Consider the following 17080-nt stretch of genomic DNA (forward strand, 5'->3'; position numbering starts at 1 on the left):
TCTAGATTTTGAATCCCTTTCTTAAATTAATTGCTTCTGGTTCAGTTATCTGTAACCAATGTGATTGAAATAGCATGAAAACAATCACTGGTGTGTGGTCGTTGTCCATTAACTCCCACAGCAAAACCCTTCTTTCCCCAGCCTGCTTGTACAGCTAGTGGATTACATGAGTTCAGGGGCATGGTGTGACTTTGCCAAGGGGCCAGAGAAGATGTGTTGGTGTAGCAGAGGGGTTTTGCCTGGCCAGGACATCACCACCTCCTCTACTTCCTCCACCACCACCTGGAGGGGAAGCCTGGAGCTCTCCAAGGGTGGCACAGGAGAGAGGACACACCGGAGCTGTGCTCAATGCCCCGGCTGTGGGCTTGGCTCGAGGGATGGAGTTCATTCTTCTGCCCTCATCTTTAGACAATCCTCTCTCTTATTTATTTATTTTTTCTTCTAGGAGAGAAGGTGTTTGCTTTTCATGTTGCTTAGGATCTGAGTTGGTTAATCTGGCCCAGAAAGGAGATTCACCATTGCCTCCCACGGTGATGAAAAAAAAAAAAAAAAAGAATATGGAGAAAAACACCTCTCTTAGTCCTTGGAATTATTATTCAGAAAGATTTGTAAGGATCATTTCTAAAGATTTTATTATTTGTAAAGACCATAAGTGATGAATTTGGGGGGAGGCCAACAGACGCCACAGGAAATCACATATAAATCAGGGTCTTACTGGCGTGCATGCAAAGCTGGCAAAAATTAAAAAAAAAAAATCGATTCCTTGTTCTGCAGAACGCGGCCAACGGGCAGCAGGGCGTTAGCATGGAGCATCAGGAGCCCTTACGAACGGGAAGGTAAGCCCGAGGCTGCCCTCGGCCCCCGTTACACCCAGTGAGGCTCAGAAACGCCACTTGCCGGGGGAGAGGGAGCTGCCGGCTTGCAGGGCGGTGATGCCAAACCGTCCTTCAGGACGGGGCGGCCGGCACCCCAGCGCTCAAAGTCCCGATTTCTCCCCGTTTCACCCCTGACTTTATTTTCCTGGGATCAGCCCCGGCTTTCTCCCGTCTCGGGATGACTCCGGCGGGAGGGGAGGGGGCGACAACAAATCAGGGGGACGGGGGGAACCCAGAGGGCTGCCTGCCGCCCCCCTGCATCCCGGGGGCTCCGGCGGCTCCCTGCGGGCGAGGCGGCGCCGCCCCCGGCCCGGCCCGGCCCGGCGGTGGGCGGTGGGCGGTGGGCGGCTCCCGCGGCCTCGCCATAAACCGGCGGCCCCTCCCGCCGGCCTCCGTGCTCCCGCTGGACGGCGGGGAGCGGAGCGGTGCTCCCGGGGGGGGCTCGCCGGGAGGAGGCTGCTGCAGGAGCAGCGGGGGCATCCCCTAGCAGGGAGGGAAGGGGAGGCTGCGGGGCACGACCCGAGGCTGCCTCCCCGCCCCGGTGGTCGGAAGCCCACCCGGAGGAGAGGGGAGGAGAAGGGGGGGGGCTGCGCTGCCCGGCCCGGCCCCCCCGCCACCGCCTTTGTGTGCTCCGGCCGGCCGCCGTGATGCGCGCTGCGGGGCGGCGGGGGGTCCGCTCCTCCCGGTGAGAGGCGGGGAGGCAGCCAGCTTCTGCCCCCCTCCCCGGAGCCTTTTTTATTATTCTTTTTTATCCTTTTTTTTTTTTTTTTTTTTTTTTTTTTTTTGGAAAGGTGGGGGGTGGGCTATGGACTGAGCGCTGCGCTGTGCCATGGAGTCCGGCAGCGGCTTCGGCACGCTCTGCCTTCTGCTCTGCCTGGGGCCAGGTAAGGTGCGGGGGTCCGGGGAAAGGGGCACCGGGGGGGGGTGCGGAAAGTTGCGGCGGGGTTAACGGCACTTTTGTGGGGCAGTTGCAGGCTTTGGCGTGGACCCCTCGCTGCAGATCGACGTGCTGGCCGAGCTGCGGCTGCCGGGCTCGGCGGCGGGCGTGCGGCAGGTGCCGGGGCTGCACAACGGGAGCAAAGCCTTCCTCTTCCCAGGTACGGCCCCGAGCGGCTCCCCCAGCACCCCCTCCTCTTCTTCCTTCCCTTACAGCCCGCTTTTCCTCCTTTCAGTCCCCCTTTTTTTAATCCTTCGTCTGGTAGACGCTTAATTAAAGTACAGCAGGACCGGGGATGGCAGATGGCTGCTTGTGCGAGCCGTGGGGTGCGGTGATGAATAACAGCACCACCCACTCCTCGGCTCTACTTGGGAACCGCCGAACATGCCCCCAGTCCTGCCAAGGCAACGCTTGCTCAAAGTTTCCCGTGAATCCGGCAAAATGCTGCAGCCGGAGTGCCCCAGAGGAGCGAGGCAGATGGCGAAAAATACCGCTTTTTACTGGGGAAAGTGGCCTTTGTGAGCTCCGGTGCCATGCCCGCTGCGAGAAACAAAGGCTGAGTTTGGGCTTTTCAGAGTGCCTGTGATTTTTTTCTATTCCTAAATAAATAAATAAATTTTTTAAAAAAAGGTAGTCTTGTTCCACTTCTCAAAAATGCAGATACACTTATTTCAAGATACTTAGACTTTCTAATATTGTGAGTCACACAGATCTATAAAATAATTCTCAAAGGACATCTGAATTTGTTGGCACAGGTTGCATTGCCTACACTTGCTCATCTTCAGTGTATTTTTTGAGTTATGCTTTAATAATGTACCCATATCTTAAGTGAAGCTGGAGTCCTGAACATTTTCAGGAAAAATTTCTTCTTCATCTGGAGGAAAAAAAAAAAAAAGCCTAAAAATAGCCTTTAAAAGCACATGGAAGATGAAGAAATGCTCTTCAGAAACCTGACTAGAGAAGAGCAAGGGAATATAGCTCAACATCTGGTGGATCAAGAGGAAATCTCTGCAGCAGCCCATAGTTTTCAGATAGAGGGACTTGGTTGTTGAAACTCCTGGCATGACAAGAAGCCAGCTCTGGTCTGAAAGAATTTCTGATGCAACAGGCAGGAAGCTGTTTCCCATGCAGAGGAGTTATAATTTAAGGGAGATGAGATCTGGAAAGGGAACTTCTTTTTCATGGTTGCTTTAATGAGATAATTTATTAGAAGCTAATAGTTGCCAGGGGCTTTTTTTGAGGTGATCTCTATAGCGGTGTCCTTCCCTGGTACAGCCAGCATGTGTCACTATGGACACTAATGTGGAGACGTGCACGTTATGCGCTCTGAAGCACTGACACATGCTGCTTTTATTAAATGTCAGGGGTGGGCTTGCAGCTTCAGAACAGCCTTCTGTGAGAGGGTGACTGTGGAGAATGGCAACACATTTGTATGGCTGTGTGCTTCCTAGTAAAATAGCTGGATTCCTGAGGTGCTTAAGGTACGGTGCTGCTCAGAGATGAGGTCCCTCTGTGTTACGATGCAGTGTGAAGGTGAGGAGTGAGACCTCCCTATGACTTCAATCTTAGTAGCATTAGGGGTCTGTAAGCATAACTCTATTATGTACTTTCCCCAGTGTTGGGACAAAAAGATTGCTGGGTTACTAAAGAATCTTTCAAGTTATTCCCTCTTGCTTTGTAACTATGTGAATATGCAGTTCCCAAGTAGGCTGCTAATTTAGCTGTAACAAAAGCAGAGAAAAGTTTTTTTCTTTTTTTTTAATGCCAACCTTGTACTTTGTTTAAAGGAATCGGGAATAAAACAGACACGAACATTTAGGTCTACGTAGTGGTTAACTCGGCATCCTTCAGTGCCCTGAAGGATTGAGTATACTTCTCCTGTTACTACATAAAACTCCTGATTTTCTTATAGGAAATAGACTCCTTAGCGGGCAGGCAGTGTCATTTTTCTAACTTGCTTTTAGAAATACAGACATTACCCTACTCAGTCAGGCCACTGGTCCATGTAGTCATTTTTGTTCTGTTCTTAGTGCTAACACCATGGGAGCATTGCTGCAGCGTGTGCATCTTAATGTATGTATTTACAGTGTCTGAATTTGAAATACATATTCTTGCTGGCTTCAGATTTGTTTTTTGCCTGTGTGCTTTTCCTTACTTATACGAAAGCTGTAGTCCTAAACCCAAATAATTTGGGGGAAGGAAACGTGACTTTAAATCTATGAACTTACTCTCAAAGCTTTAACTTCTGGTCCTTGTCCTTCTGACTTCTTCAGAAGATGAATAGTCTATTGCACAACATACATTCTTGTCATTTTAGTGTGTTGTCTTTTCGATAGACTGGTGTAAAGCCTTACTTTATATATGCTTAAAATATACAAAAAGCCCAAACACTGTTCTTTATTTTAGAAAGAAATTATGAAAGTGGAGGTTGAACTGAACAGGCATATAGAGATTATATGGTGGGGAAATTGTACATACAGCTAAAGCAACAGCTAAAGCAGAATGGTCTCTCTTCTTCTGTTTTTAGGTGAAAAGACAGCTTTTATTGCTTAATTGAATGCAGCATTGATTTACAATACAAGGGGTTTTTATCATCTAATTGGCTATCCTGATAAATTCTCCTTTCCGTAAGAGATTTTTAAAGGAATTTATATCTCTAGATCATATAACACAGTATACAGCTGCCATGCATTTTTTTTTTCTGTTACCATCTATTCAAGAGCAGTTAGATTCCTCCTTAACAGTTACTGATTTAGACGCAATTCAAACCATTTGCAATTTTTGTTCACTTGGACTTTCCTTTCATGTATCAGTCTGATCTCTTGCTATACACACCCTGTAGAAAGCATAAGACTTATGAAACAGAACTCTTCCCACTGGCTTCATCAGGATTAAATGCTTAGTCATGATTTTAAAGCTTTTTAGGTTTCTGATGTTGCTTGGTTGTAGTGGCTTGGTAGCACCTGAATGCCAGTGCAATCTGTCCCTGTATAGCTTCAGGGACTTATTTTTCTGTAGGAAAGTGATTTACAAAGTAGTTGTAAAATGTTCCAGTGTAGCTCGTGGGAAGATGGAATTATGAATAGAAAACAGGAGGAAGTCTTAAAAAAAATAATGTTAGTGTTGCTATATATGAACATCTGCCAGCACTTCCTAGCCAAGAGCAGCTATTATGAAGTCAAAATATGTTGAGAGGAAAATTATTTCTTTTCTGGTCAGAGCACAGAAGTCAGAGATCTGCACCACAAACTTCTCTGTTGGTGCCTGTTTATGTATTACAGTGAAGTTTTCAATACCTTAGTTATCCCTTTCAAAAATGGGGATGACATTTAAGGTAAAGCCCAGAGCAAATGAGTGGATTGGAGTATAATTAATGTATTTGAAGAAGGCTTTGAATTCCTTTTGGAGAAATCCTAATTGTCATTTTTACAACTTTCTTTGTAAATGACATCAATACAATTCGAGGTGATAAGTGGGGATTGAGGTAAATGTTGTGATTTTCCTATGCAAATATGCAAATCATATTGCTGCAAGACCACTTGAGCATGTGAACACTTGATGAGGCAGACAGAGGTATCACCAATAAAGGCTGGATAGTGTTGAGAGTTTCGGGTATGTCAGACATATCTGACTTCAGTAGGTTTCCTGAGCATAGGCTTCACTTCAAGCACATGTAAGGCCCAATGAAGCCAGGCATTTCAACTAGCAATGGAAAATGTTTTCGGATGTGAGAATCTAAAGGCTGCCAGAGTAACTTTGTTTCCTTCTGGCAGTCCTCTACGCAGAGACTTTGACACCTTCTCCCCTCCATTAGGCTCTGTATTGTTATTATATCTTATATAATATTTTGATCGTGTTTCTGGGTCCCACCTGAACTGCTGTAATTCAATGTTACACATCAAACTATTGTTGTCCAATGCACTAATGGAGACATCTTTCAGTCACCTCTAGCAGTAGTGGAGAGTGGTGGAAGGTACATAGTAGATCAAGTGAAAAGGGGCACAAAGAGTGAAAATGAGAGCTAAGTGATGTGTAAGGAACGTATGTATCCATGAAAAGGTGTATGTGTTCCTCAAAGAGGAGAATAAAGGGTGGTCAGAACACTGCAGTTGGGTGATTACAGACAGGAACATTTATTTAAGGAAAACATAAAAAGGGCATGACTGTCAAAAATGTGGCAGCTTGTATATCTGAATACATGACTTGGAACTCACTCGGAATGTGTTTTTTTCTTTACTGGTTAGGATATGTAACTTATATGTTTATAAGCAGCATTCAACTATTCTTGTAATACATTCAACTGTATTGTAGGTTATGGGGGGGGTGGGGAGGGGAGCGATATGCTTTAAAACACCAAAGAAATAACTTTAATGCCTGTGTGATGCAATGAAAAGGACTTAGTGGCACTGTTTTTTGAACTGGGTCTTGTTGGCACAGACTGTGGGGGGAGATGGAGGAGAAGAACCCTAAAATACACCTCTTGGTGTAAGTAGTTCATTGCTTATTGCTGTGTGATTGGATCACTAGCCCACTATTTAAAAATGTGAGCAAAATATGAAATAGAACTGTATACACACATCTTCTCTCTCTGGAAAGTCAATTTTTTTTTTTTTTTTTTTTTTTTTTTGGCCTGTGGTGTCATCTCTGAATGTTACTAAAGGAGCTAAAAATAAAGCTTCAGAACTAGATGTGAGTAAACTTTCTCTCATTGCAGAAATAGGATTTAGGTTAGCTATGCACTTCACACATGCTTTTTTCCTTGCCACCTGCCACTGGAACCATGGACAGATGCTCTCTTCTAGTTCCAGCTGAGTGTGCTGAAAATATTACTGTTTCCAGCTGCTTGTCAGTGTTCAGGAGCTAGGGGTTACTGTCCCCACAACTTTTCCAATGCAAGAGATCATACGAGCATCCCCTAATCTGCTGATGGCAAAGTTGGCCAGTTTCAGGAGCTAACTGGGCTGACTGCAGTAACATGGAATAGAGATTCCTGTTTAAAAAAAAAAAAAGTCTTTCTCCAGCTGTCCTAGAGACCCAAATCATCTCTCAGAGGAGCAGGAACAGAGCTGGGGGAGGGAATGCTAATGTTGCCAACTGGCAGGGCTGACTGCAGAGCGAATACCTGTCTGCAGCTTTTCTGTCTTGGAGCAATCTGGTTTCTCTTTCAGTCGTCAAATCCTTAAAGTGTGGGACCTTCCAGCATGAAAATCATCTATACATGTAGGTAACTAAAATTCCCAGAATGTTTCAAAGAGACAAAGAAAGCCCCTTACCCCTTAGTTTGGATAGACTGAAATAATTCCTTTTTGCTTTAGCAAGTACTGGACTTTCTTTCAATGATAGAAATGTTTAGCGTAAGCAAGTATTCTAGGACAACTTGGTAGCCACAGCTGCATTTGGATTTTGGCATAGCTGGAACAGCTGGATGTGCTTTCCCACCCCTGCCCTCTTTCCCCTTCCACCTTTTGCACATGACTGAGTCACCTCTGCCCTTCGTTGCTGCTGTACAAGCAGGAACTATTGCAGTATGGCACTGCCAGGGTGATCTGTGCTGCTGTGGAGCTGGGATCAGTGCTGGAGGAGAGCCCTGAAGAGCAAGGCTACAGAGTGGGGACTGCAAGACACCCTCTTGCTCCAGAAGTAAGAGTTGAATGCTCAGTAGCCTCTTTCTCTCAGCAACATTAGCAAAAGGAGGTGTTTGGGAAGCATTTGCTGCTGGAAGAGCCTGCCCCCCCAAAAGGAGGATGCAGTATGTGAAAATCCTGTATGCAATACACATCCCAAACCATGCTGAGTTACCACACATGGAGAATCACAGAGTCATTTAGGTTGGATAAGACCTTCAGGGTCATCAGCTCTAGCCATCAACCTAATCTACTGAGTCTCATCACTAAACCATGGCCCTTAGTACCACACTTATGCAGAACTGCCATGTACTTAGCCACTACATTGCCATACGCTTTCTTTACTGCTGAGTAATCATAAATACACCCGCTGTCACTGCACTCTAGGTACTGCCATGCTGGCTTATCTGTAAAACAGAAGGTGGGAGAATTATTGGAAGAACAAAACTTCAGTGGGGTTGACATGTGACTCCTGCTTGTAATAATAGTACAGCATGGGCTGGAGCTGAGAAATGGGTTGTGAACAGAGACCTGATATACTCCACAGTCATGTTTCTGGAGAGGAGCTTGCAATCCCTATGCATAGTCAGTAATGCATAGTTGATGCAAAATTTTGTTAAGAATTGACAGAAAACAGCCTGTAGCACTCAGGGGCTGTAACTGTTTTAATGCTGAATGTTTTAAGTAAATAATGTCACTGAGAATGTATACTGGGAATAAAAAGTGTTGTAAAGGTCTGAGTGCAGAGCAGTAAAGCTACTTTAACTATGGCTCTAAAAATGATGTCATTGTTCATTGCAAGAAAAGATATTCTATATAAAACTTTTTTTTTTTTTTTTTTTTTTTTTTTTTTTTTTCCCTGTATTCTTTGTTTTTCTACAGGGGGCTGTTTGGGGAGAGGGAAATGAAATATGCAGAAATTAGATATTCCTTCCATAGCCTTTTTTTTTTTTTTTTTTAATATATATATATACATTCAGATCTTGTGCTATGTGTCTTGGTATGGACTTTGGGTGGCTTTTGGTCTGGTACATTCTGAAGAGCATAGATTCTAGAAGAAACTACAGCTTGGAAAGAGAAACATGTACTAGCTGAAACAGGCACCATGTCTTGTCTGCCCAGATCCCATGGGGAGATGGTGCCAGACAGCATGATTTGCATGGGCTTAATGAGACATCGAAAGCCTCCCACCTTTGCTACTTCAACCTTTGCAAGCAGATGAGTGTCTGCATTTATTCATCTGTGAGGGTTTGACTCCATATGAGGGAATGTCCTATTTTGCCATGCTTTCTGGTGCTTTTCACAGCCAGGTTGCTTCTAATATCGGCAACCATTTGAGGGCTTTGGGGCTCCGATTCCTATTTGGACAGTGTTTGTTGTCTAAAACTTTGTATTTTCTATGACAGTCTGGTTGCTCAGGTTAATTCAAATTACTGCGCTCTGTTTAGAAGCTCAGTATTGCTCAGAACAATTCATGCTGATTAATAACAAGTAGGACTGCACATGCGTGTTCCTACATCTACAGTCAGGCCTCTTCTAATATAACGTAAGAACAAACCCCTTGTTGAAGCTAGTGCTGTCTTAGGGCATTGAGTGTGTTTGAAAGCAGAAGATGAGCCTGGTGTGCAGCTCTGGGGCATATACTGAAGGAAAAAGAGGGCATCCCTGTGCTGCTGTGGGGCAGAGCCTTCTCCTCCCAGAGAAGGAGAGGATGGTCAGAGGAGTAGGGGTGTTTCCTCCATGGCTACGTCTCCACCAGGCCAAGCCTTCACCAGGCAGCCCCTCCTGCAGTGCAGCAGGGTGTAGCTGGTGACAGAGGTGACACTGACAACATGATGGCATCTGTCTTGCATGTGGTAGAAACCCCAGTACCTCAAAACACATGTGTCGTGAGAGCAGGGGCAGAGGCCTATGGGCTGCTGTTAAGGATATCTTTCCATACTGCTGGAGGAGGATTGTGTTAGCAAGGGGCAGTGACGTGGGAGAATGAGGTTTTGCTGCCCTTATGTAACTACCTTGCTGTGTCACTTCTGTAGTCATGAAGTAGCTAAGTTAAAGTTATTTTTATTTTTTATTTTTTGCCCTGCTGCTGCACAGTTCATTCTCTAGTGAGGTTTTGGAGAGGAGAGAAGCATTTCCTATACATTCCTTCATGTCGATCAGTCTCATAGTCTGCTCCCTCCCCTCATTTTGACACAACCAAGCTGTTCCCTTATAAAATCTGGGAATTAGTTTTCCTGCAGTCCACCTATGGCTTGAGTTCAGCTACTCTGTGCTCTCCATCTCATGTGGGTGCAGCCTTGAAAAAATACCTCTGCGAATGGTTAACTTCCCTGCTTCTAGTGCATCTTCGGGGAGGCACACAGCTCAGCTCGTAAGTTATTTAAAACCAGTGGATGAGAGCAGGAGATTATATATAGCTATCATGGGAAGCCGTGCTTCCATGTAGTTACTCTTCAGTTCCCCATATAGTGTCTTGTTTGGCTGTACTCCAAGGCGCATATCCACAAAGCAGCTATGTTCTCCCACCTTAACTTCTATAACTTCTAAGGCAGAGCTGAGTGTGGGGGGAAAGAATTAGGGGGTGAAAAATTATTTTCCACTTTTTTTTTTTTTTTTTTCCTCCATCTGTTTTGGCTAAAACTCTCTACGTTTGTCTCGGTGTTAAAAAAAAATACTGATTTATCCATTTCTGTGTTACCCAAAAGATTTATTCTTGGGAAAATCTGAGAAGAAATGTGATAAGAAAGGGTACTACAGTATTTATTTATTTATTTATTTTCCTGGTTGTGCTTTGTTTTCCATGATAAATACCCGTTATGAACGTTTATTCAGTTATTTCAGGTAGCTGGCACTGGAATTAAAAAACTTAATTTTGTTGCAAAAATATTTTTACAATCTCATTCAGGGAGATTCCCTCCCTCTCCCACCCCCCCTTTTTTTAAGCCATGTTTAGGTGGAAAAAGAATGCTGTAGCCATTTTCAACATGCAAGAATTTAACAGCATTTTTTTTTTCATTATTTATGTTAAGCATTTTTTTGTTTATTTTTCTCTTCTTGGTGCATACTTTTTGTGTGTGTTATTCTGATGACTTCAGGGAGAAATAAGAGCTTAGAAAACTGACTTTTGTGTTGTGCTGTCTTGGGAGATGCCACTCACATCTCTGTGTGCCGCTGGAAGGTGCTAAAGCAGTGGGCATGGTATAAAAGGATGAGATGACTGAGAGAGAATTCTGAAGACAGTGTTCAAAAGGGTTTCAGCTGATTAACATATTTGCAGCAGCAACAACATTGCTACGATAGACTGTAATGTTTCCAAAGGAACCATTACAATCAATATTGCTAGTGATCCATAACTGAGAACTCTTTTGGTGGAATTTAAGTGGCAATTTCCTTCTCTAAAAACATAGAGGGAGTATAATAAGAAAAAGACCTCCACTTTTAGAGTTGTTCTCTTTGTTAGAGGAACATTTAGACAGTTTCATCAGCACAAATGCTCGTGTAAGGATAATTAGAGGATGGTAATGTCCACATTGTTTTTTCTTTGAAAAGAGTCACTGGGAAGAGATGGGCTAGCTTTGACCCCATGGCTGGAAGTCTAGCAGTCTCTAAAGACTAGTAGTCTATAAACACAGCTGAATAATGATCCAGAGACGTTCCAAAGGAACTTTTGTGGTTTGGAGGTCAGTAATCTGTGCTTTAAAGCTCCCTAAACATGCATTCCCGTATTGGGCCATGGCTGTTCCAAAGATACTCAGAAAATTTCCTGTCACACTGGCTCATTCCCTTTAGCTTACAACTGTCCCCAGCTTTGTTCAGCACCCATTCAAGGTGAGATAAACTTGAGTTATACAGTAAAAAGGACTGGCTTACAAAGAAAGATTTTGAACAAACTGAAAACATATAGCTTGTCCAAGCAATGACAGAAGTGTTGTATGATAAGTGTCTGCTATTAGAAGATTCCCAGAGGTTTAGAATGAAAGACTTATTTAGTATTCAAAGAGGTCAAGGAAAGAGTAATTAGCTATGTTGTAGTCATTTTGTTACTTCTAATTCATATGCCAAGGGCAGAGTGGATTACCCTGTAAATTTTTCTGAACTCTGGAAATCTGGGATGTTGATGGACAGATTTTAAGATACAATGGGATATCCAATGCCTAATACTTATTAAAATCAAGCTGGTGCCTTTGATTTTTCCCTAAAACTGTATTTTGGTGCACTTGAGTATATTTTAATGTTACTTGGATGAAACAAGCCAACAAGAGTGAGGAAATCAGTATTTGGAAGCATTTGTGATTTTAACTCATCCAAGCTTATAAATTGTGCATGTGGGTAAAACATGTACCTGATTCACTGGGGCTAGCACATCCATCAGATTCCATTAATACCTGATTTAAATGGAAAATTATTGCAGGAGTTCAGACGAACTTTGAGCCTCCTCGGCTTCCTTGGGACCTCTGAGAACTGTAGCCTGAGTCCCTCATGTATTTCTGTTTGTCTGCCCTGCTCATAGCTGAGCGGTGTGTATGGTATTCCTTGGTATCCATAGTTCCAAGTCCTTCTAAGCCTTCTAATCCTTTTCTTCACCTGGCATCAAAACAGTTATTAGATTAGTAGTAATTTTTCTGAGAATGCCAGTGAGGTTGGGGGCTTGGGTGTTCTTCTCCTCCCCTCATCTGTGGCACCCTTGCCCACTTGCACTTCCCCCTCGTTTCTGCTGGAACCTGAATTCTCCTTATGATCAATCTCCTTCCTTCTCTTCCTACTGCTGTTTGCTCAGGCCACTGCCAGAGGCCTGGGGCTAGCATCAGTGTTGTTAGATACATCAGGCATGTTTGAGATATTTTTTTTCCACTGGTGGCCTCCCTCCCCCTGCCTTGGATGCCTTGCTGGCTTTGTTACTGAGATGAAGGTCTGGGTTTTTGGATTTCCCTAAGTTGCTGACTGTTGACCATTCTTCCGTGTCAGAAGTCGGTCTTTCATGTAGATCACATCATTGTGTTCATCTGGGAATGAAGATTGATCTCGCATTAATGCTTTCTTAAGCTTACCATTGCCTTGTATGAAAATAATTCATCCTTGACACTTAGATGTTTGGTGAGCCAAAGGCAATGAATCCTAAAGTGACTACAAAAGCAATTACACCCCAGAAAGCCAGAGGTTAGGGAAAGCTTGGATGAGCACTCCCAGCTGTTGCAAGGAGGGAGAAACCATTAGATTCTTAATACAGAAAAAAAAAGCTAAACCTTCCAGGGCATCTGCACATGCTTGGGGTTGGGCTAGATGATTTCAGGAGGTCCCTTCCAACCTAAATGCTTTTGTGACACATAGGCTGCATGTGGTGGGTTCTCAGGAGCCGCAGAGAGGTTAAGGAAAAGGAGCTTTTGAGAGGGAGTGAGCGGGCTGGAGGCCGTGATTAGGCCTTGCTGACACTGGCACAGCGAGAGCCAAGGGAGGAGAGCTGGGGGGGTGCTGCTCAGAGGATGTACGAGTGCCCAGCATGATCCTAATCCATGGGTGCCCTGGAAGGTGCTGGCCTTTTGCAGTCAGTCAGTGTGTGACCCAGTTCCCTGCTATGATATGATACATTTGAGGAGCCTGGATTATGTCATAGCTTCTGGGAGGAGGGTAGGTCACGTAATCCAGCTTGATCTACATCCAGCGTAATCTGCTTCTGTGGTTTGTTATTGCTGTTGGTTCGTATTTTATTGTTTTTGATTGATTTGACTTTGTTTACCTTCCTTCATCTCCTTTTTCATTTGGAAAAGGCTAACAAGCCTGCTTCCTCCTCCTGTCCCTTCCTCCATGGCATCACCTGCATAACTTTTAAAATTCTGCCTGTGCTATATGACTAGGGAGTGGAGATAAATCCAGTCTTTTAGCAGTTTTCAAGTGTATCATGCCTTTATTATAGCACCAGTAGGGCTGGAAGATGATACATTTTTTTTTCTTGTGCTCTTCAGTCTGTGTCTCAGTGTTAACGCATTGTGTGGTGTGATATTTTTGTTTGTTGTTGGGTCAGTTTGACACAGTGTGCTCGTATGACAGTATGCAGCCAAGCATAACTAGGTGCATATGCCGCAGATGGCAGCAGCAAGGAAAACAAGACAGGCTTCATTTTCTCCACAGGTTTCAAGGTATTCTCAAACCTTCTAGAAAACCACATTGTGCCTAAAGGGGCACGAGTGTGTTCATGTATATATACATGTATATTTATAAAGCTATACGAACTGCAGCCTTTTAAATGTAACTGCAACCTGTTTTAAGAACCAGACATAAATCTCACTTTACACTACTTCTGTGTTCTTCAAACACAATAGTTTATATAGTGGTATTGGACCTGAAAAACCTAAACAACATCATTAAAAGTATTACCTACAAGCGAGCAAATACAAAGAGTCTTCAAGAATTTAAAGACAAACTGATAATAGTGGTGGAATATAGACTAGGGAAAACTAGTAATCAAAAAGCTATTGCATCTTATAGTTGATAACCCAGAAACTCTAAGTCACCAGAAAGCATTACAATAATAAACACCTGGGGCAGAACATACTATACAACACACATTTTATTTTTCCTACGAGTAGAATTTCCATGATTAGCAGAAGCCATCTTTCATCTTTGTCACTTTGTTATCATGTAATAGGTCCCCACTGAATAGCACCCTCTCTCTTGGTGATAACACTTTGCATGATGACATAGTTACAGCGAAGGAGATAGTATTGCTTGTGGGCAGGGAACAGTGGTTTTCTGTATCATATATGCATTTAAAAATTCCTGATAATGCTTTTGTACATGTATGTTGCTTCCCCCTGTGTTGATGCACACATTACTTATATTCCTTTCAGAAGTGCACATTCACATATTCTTTGGCACTTTGGTGGGAATTGTTTTAGTAACAATCTAGCATGGTAGGATCTGTATTGTTTTTCTAAGCAGTTCAGTTGTTTCAGTCTACTGCTAAGAATACAGATTTATTATCTGGAGCTCTATACATTTAAATTCAGGTTGTTCTACAGTTAGGTTTCTCATCCATTGCAAAAAGCTTGAAAAATATGCTGTTGAAGATTCTGTCTAGAACTTTTACTGTATTTATTTACCTATTTAGATTTTGCCTACTGAGTCTCCAAGTCATGAAACCGCTGACATGGACCCTACATATTTCTGGAAGAGTGCACCTGACTTGCATCTGTGCTACTTTGCCTTATAGCAAATTGCTCAAACTTGTAATCTGGGTGATTTTTTTTTTCTTTTTTTTTTTTCCAAAGGAGCCATAGCCAAAAGGAGGGTGAGAGACATCTAATTGTACTAGCATTGTGATCTGGTAAATTAAGCCCAAGATCAAAAGAGAATTTTGATATGTCGTCCTGCTGCTCAAATGGAGTTTTGTAGTAGTGTAAATTTAGCCACTGGATCCCTCTGCATTTATTTTGTTGTGTTGAAAGGATCTGCTAACCAAGCAAAGGTGCTGTGGTTGTCTGCATTGTGCTACTGGCACTCTGAGACTAGCTGCCATTGAAACAACATTTCTGTGGTTATTATCAAGCTGGGGAATCTTCCTTGCGGCTGCACTGTTAATGTGACAACTTCACAGAAGTAGGTGGATTCTTCTTGTGTAGTAGGTGGCTTGGTGGAAGGAAAGATCCACCTTCCCCATTCCATGCAGTATGATGCAGTTAGGTATGTGTGTACCATGAAGAATTGTTTCATAGCTCAAATCCCAAGATTATCTCAGGGGTTTGGCCATGTTTGATTGCTTTTCAGTGGGTAGCACCTGAACAACTGTTTTGTAGATGCACAAGGGTGTACAAGGAGGCTGTTACAGCAGGGGAAGTCAGTCAGGCTGTGGGAAGGTAAGCTCAGCATTATAGAAAGATTCAGCTTTGTTTGAATTCCCTTGGTATCTGGAAGTAGATAGTTTATACATTCAGAGGCTTAATCCCTAGTATAATCACTTTCAAACTTACATTGAATAGTCTCTTCTGCAGAATGGTCCTAGACATAAAAAGATTTTTGGTGGTATTATTGTCAATTTACAGTGAATGCATGATATATTACAGCCATAGTTTGCCCTGGATGCTCTTGTATTTGCAAACTCTTTCATAAAGACACTTCCATGTCAGTGCCCGGAGCTAGCAAGAATGATTGAGGGCTTTTGGCCAGCCAGTTGTCCAAATCTATAATATCTGGTAGAGGGTTTTCTCCCATATAAAATACGTTCCATTTTCATTGCATTTTGCAAATACATTTGCATTTGTTGATTTTTATTGTTCCTTTAGCTTTAAAAGAGCAAAACCAAAACCAAACAAGCTAACAAACCAAGCAAAAATTGCCTTGGGACTTTGACCATGGAGAACAAAACATTACAAACAAAGCTCTTTGAATGAAATCATGATTACTTATGTAAATGCACGAACAACTCCCAGTTACACAAGCTCAATAATGGTTTGGTTATTTCAGATCAGAAACATTGCAGCTGCATTCAAGCATATATGCCCAGGCTCTCAGCACCTTATTCTTTTCCTGCACTGGATTTGTGTTCTCAGCTGTGCCAAAAAGGCTTTAAACACACAAATATATAGCTTGTAGGTCGGCCAGAGTTTTGACCAGAAGTGATGTGATCAATGTTTGAGGGTATCAGTATGAACAGTCAGTATAATTGAGAGAAAAATAAGTGTGCTCAGAAACAGGCCCTTCTAAGTCTCTTGTGTCACTCCGTTGTGACTTGTGGGACTTTGCATATATACCATAGGTCTTCCTGTGTGAAGTTGGAGGAAAGCCCTTGCTGCGTGGCTCACCAAAGCTGTGGCTGACATTCAGAATAGAGACAGCTACGAAGCAAAAGCAGTGGAAACCTCTCTAAATGCTGCAAGAACAAACTGTGACTTTTCTCCTTTTTTTTTTTTTTTTTTTTTTTTAATTTGAAGTAATGATTTACCTTCAAGTGAGTTTTTGTGTCAATTGCTTAGTTTAAGCACGTTTTTTACTCCTCTGTTTCTCCTTGCCATCCATTGCAGTTCTTCCTACCTCTCTGTGTGCTGAGCCATCTCTGTAATGGAGATAAGAAGGAAGACACATAGACGGTAATCAACTGTGGTGGTGCCTTAAGTGTACAGGCAGATGCAGTCTGTGGGGTATCCCAAGATCATTCCCTGAAAGATCCCCAATCATTCAGCCTGGGATATTTACTGGAGTCCTTGCTCCCTCTCCATTCATGAGTTTTTGTGCTGTTGAGAGTAGGTTGCACCCAGTTTATAGGGAGCACCCACGTGTTAAAGGTCTCTCTATATATACCTGGTTGGATCCTGACTTATAATTAGACCATAGTCATTGTGTTCACCCAGACCTGGCAATCTGGCAGTGCCATGCACTTCCTTTGGGAATGGCCCCAGTGGGAGTCTTATGGGGTCAGTGCTCACCCCCTGTGTTTTAGTCTTTCAAAGCTGGGACAGGAATACAGCACCTCCTCCCAGACTCCCACAGAGCTCCTTCTTAGGGCTTGGCAGAAACCAAATCAGGTTCATGTGGTTTTGGAAGACTGCAGCTGCTCCTATTTTGCTATTCTCTCTGAAATGCTCAGGAACCTATCAGGAGGGAGGAATGAACAAGCATGTAGGAAAATTGTGTTGTTCTTAAGGGTGTTT

The 17080-nt window shown here is 43.3% G+C and overlaps 1 protein-coding gene across 1 annotated transcript in view; it reads left to right on the plus strand.

Moving 5' to 3' along the window:
- The first annotated feature begins 1600 nt into the window (after positions 1-1600).
- The window catches only part of NELL2 (neural EGFL like 2), a 146521-nt gene continuing 131041 nt past the window's right edge, over positions 1601-17080 (plus strand). The window contains exons 1-2 of the mRNA XM_084507019.1: positions 1601-1759; positions 1844-1972. Coding sequence (XP_084363145.1) covers positions 1705-1759; positions 1844-1972 — 184 coding nt within the window. The 5' untranslated portion in view covers positions 1601-1704. The remainder of the gene's footprint in view (positions 1760-1843; positions 1973-17080) is intronic.

Source organism: Aythya ferina (genome assembly GCF_964211825.1).
Source record: "Aythya ferina genome assembly, chromosome: 1".
NCBI lineage: Eukaryota > Metazoa > Chordata > Aves > Anseriformes > Anatidae > Aythya > Aythya ferina.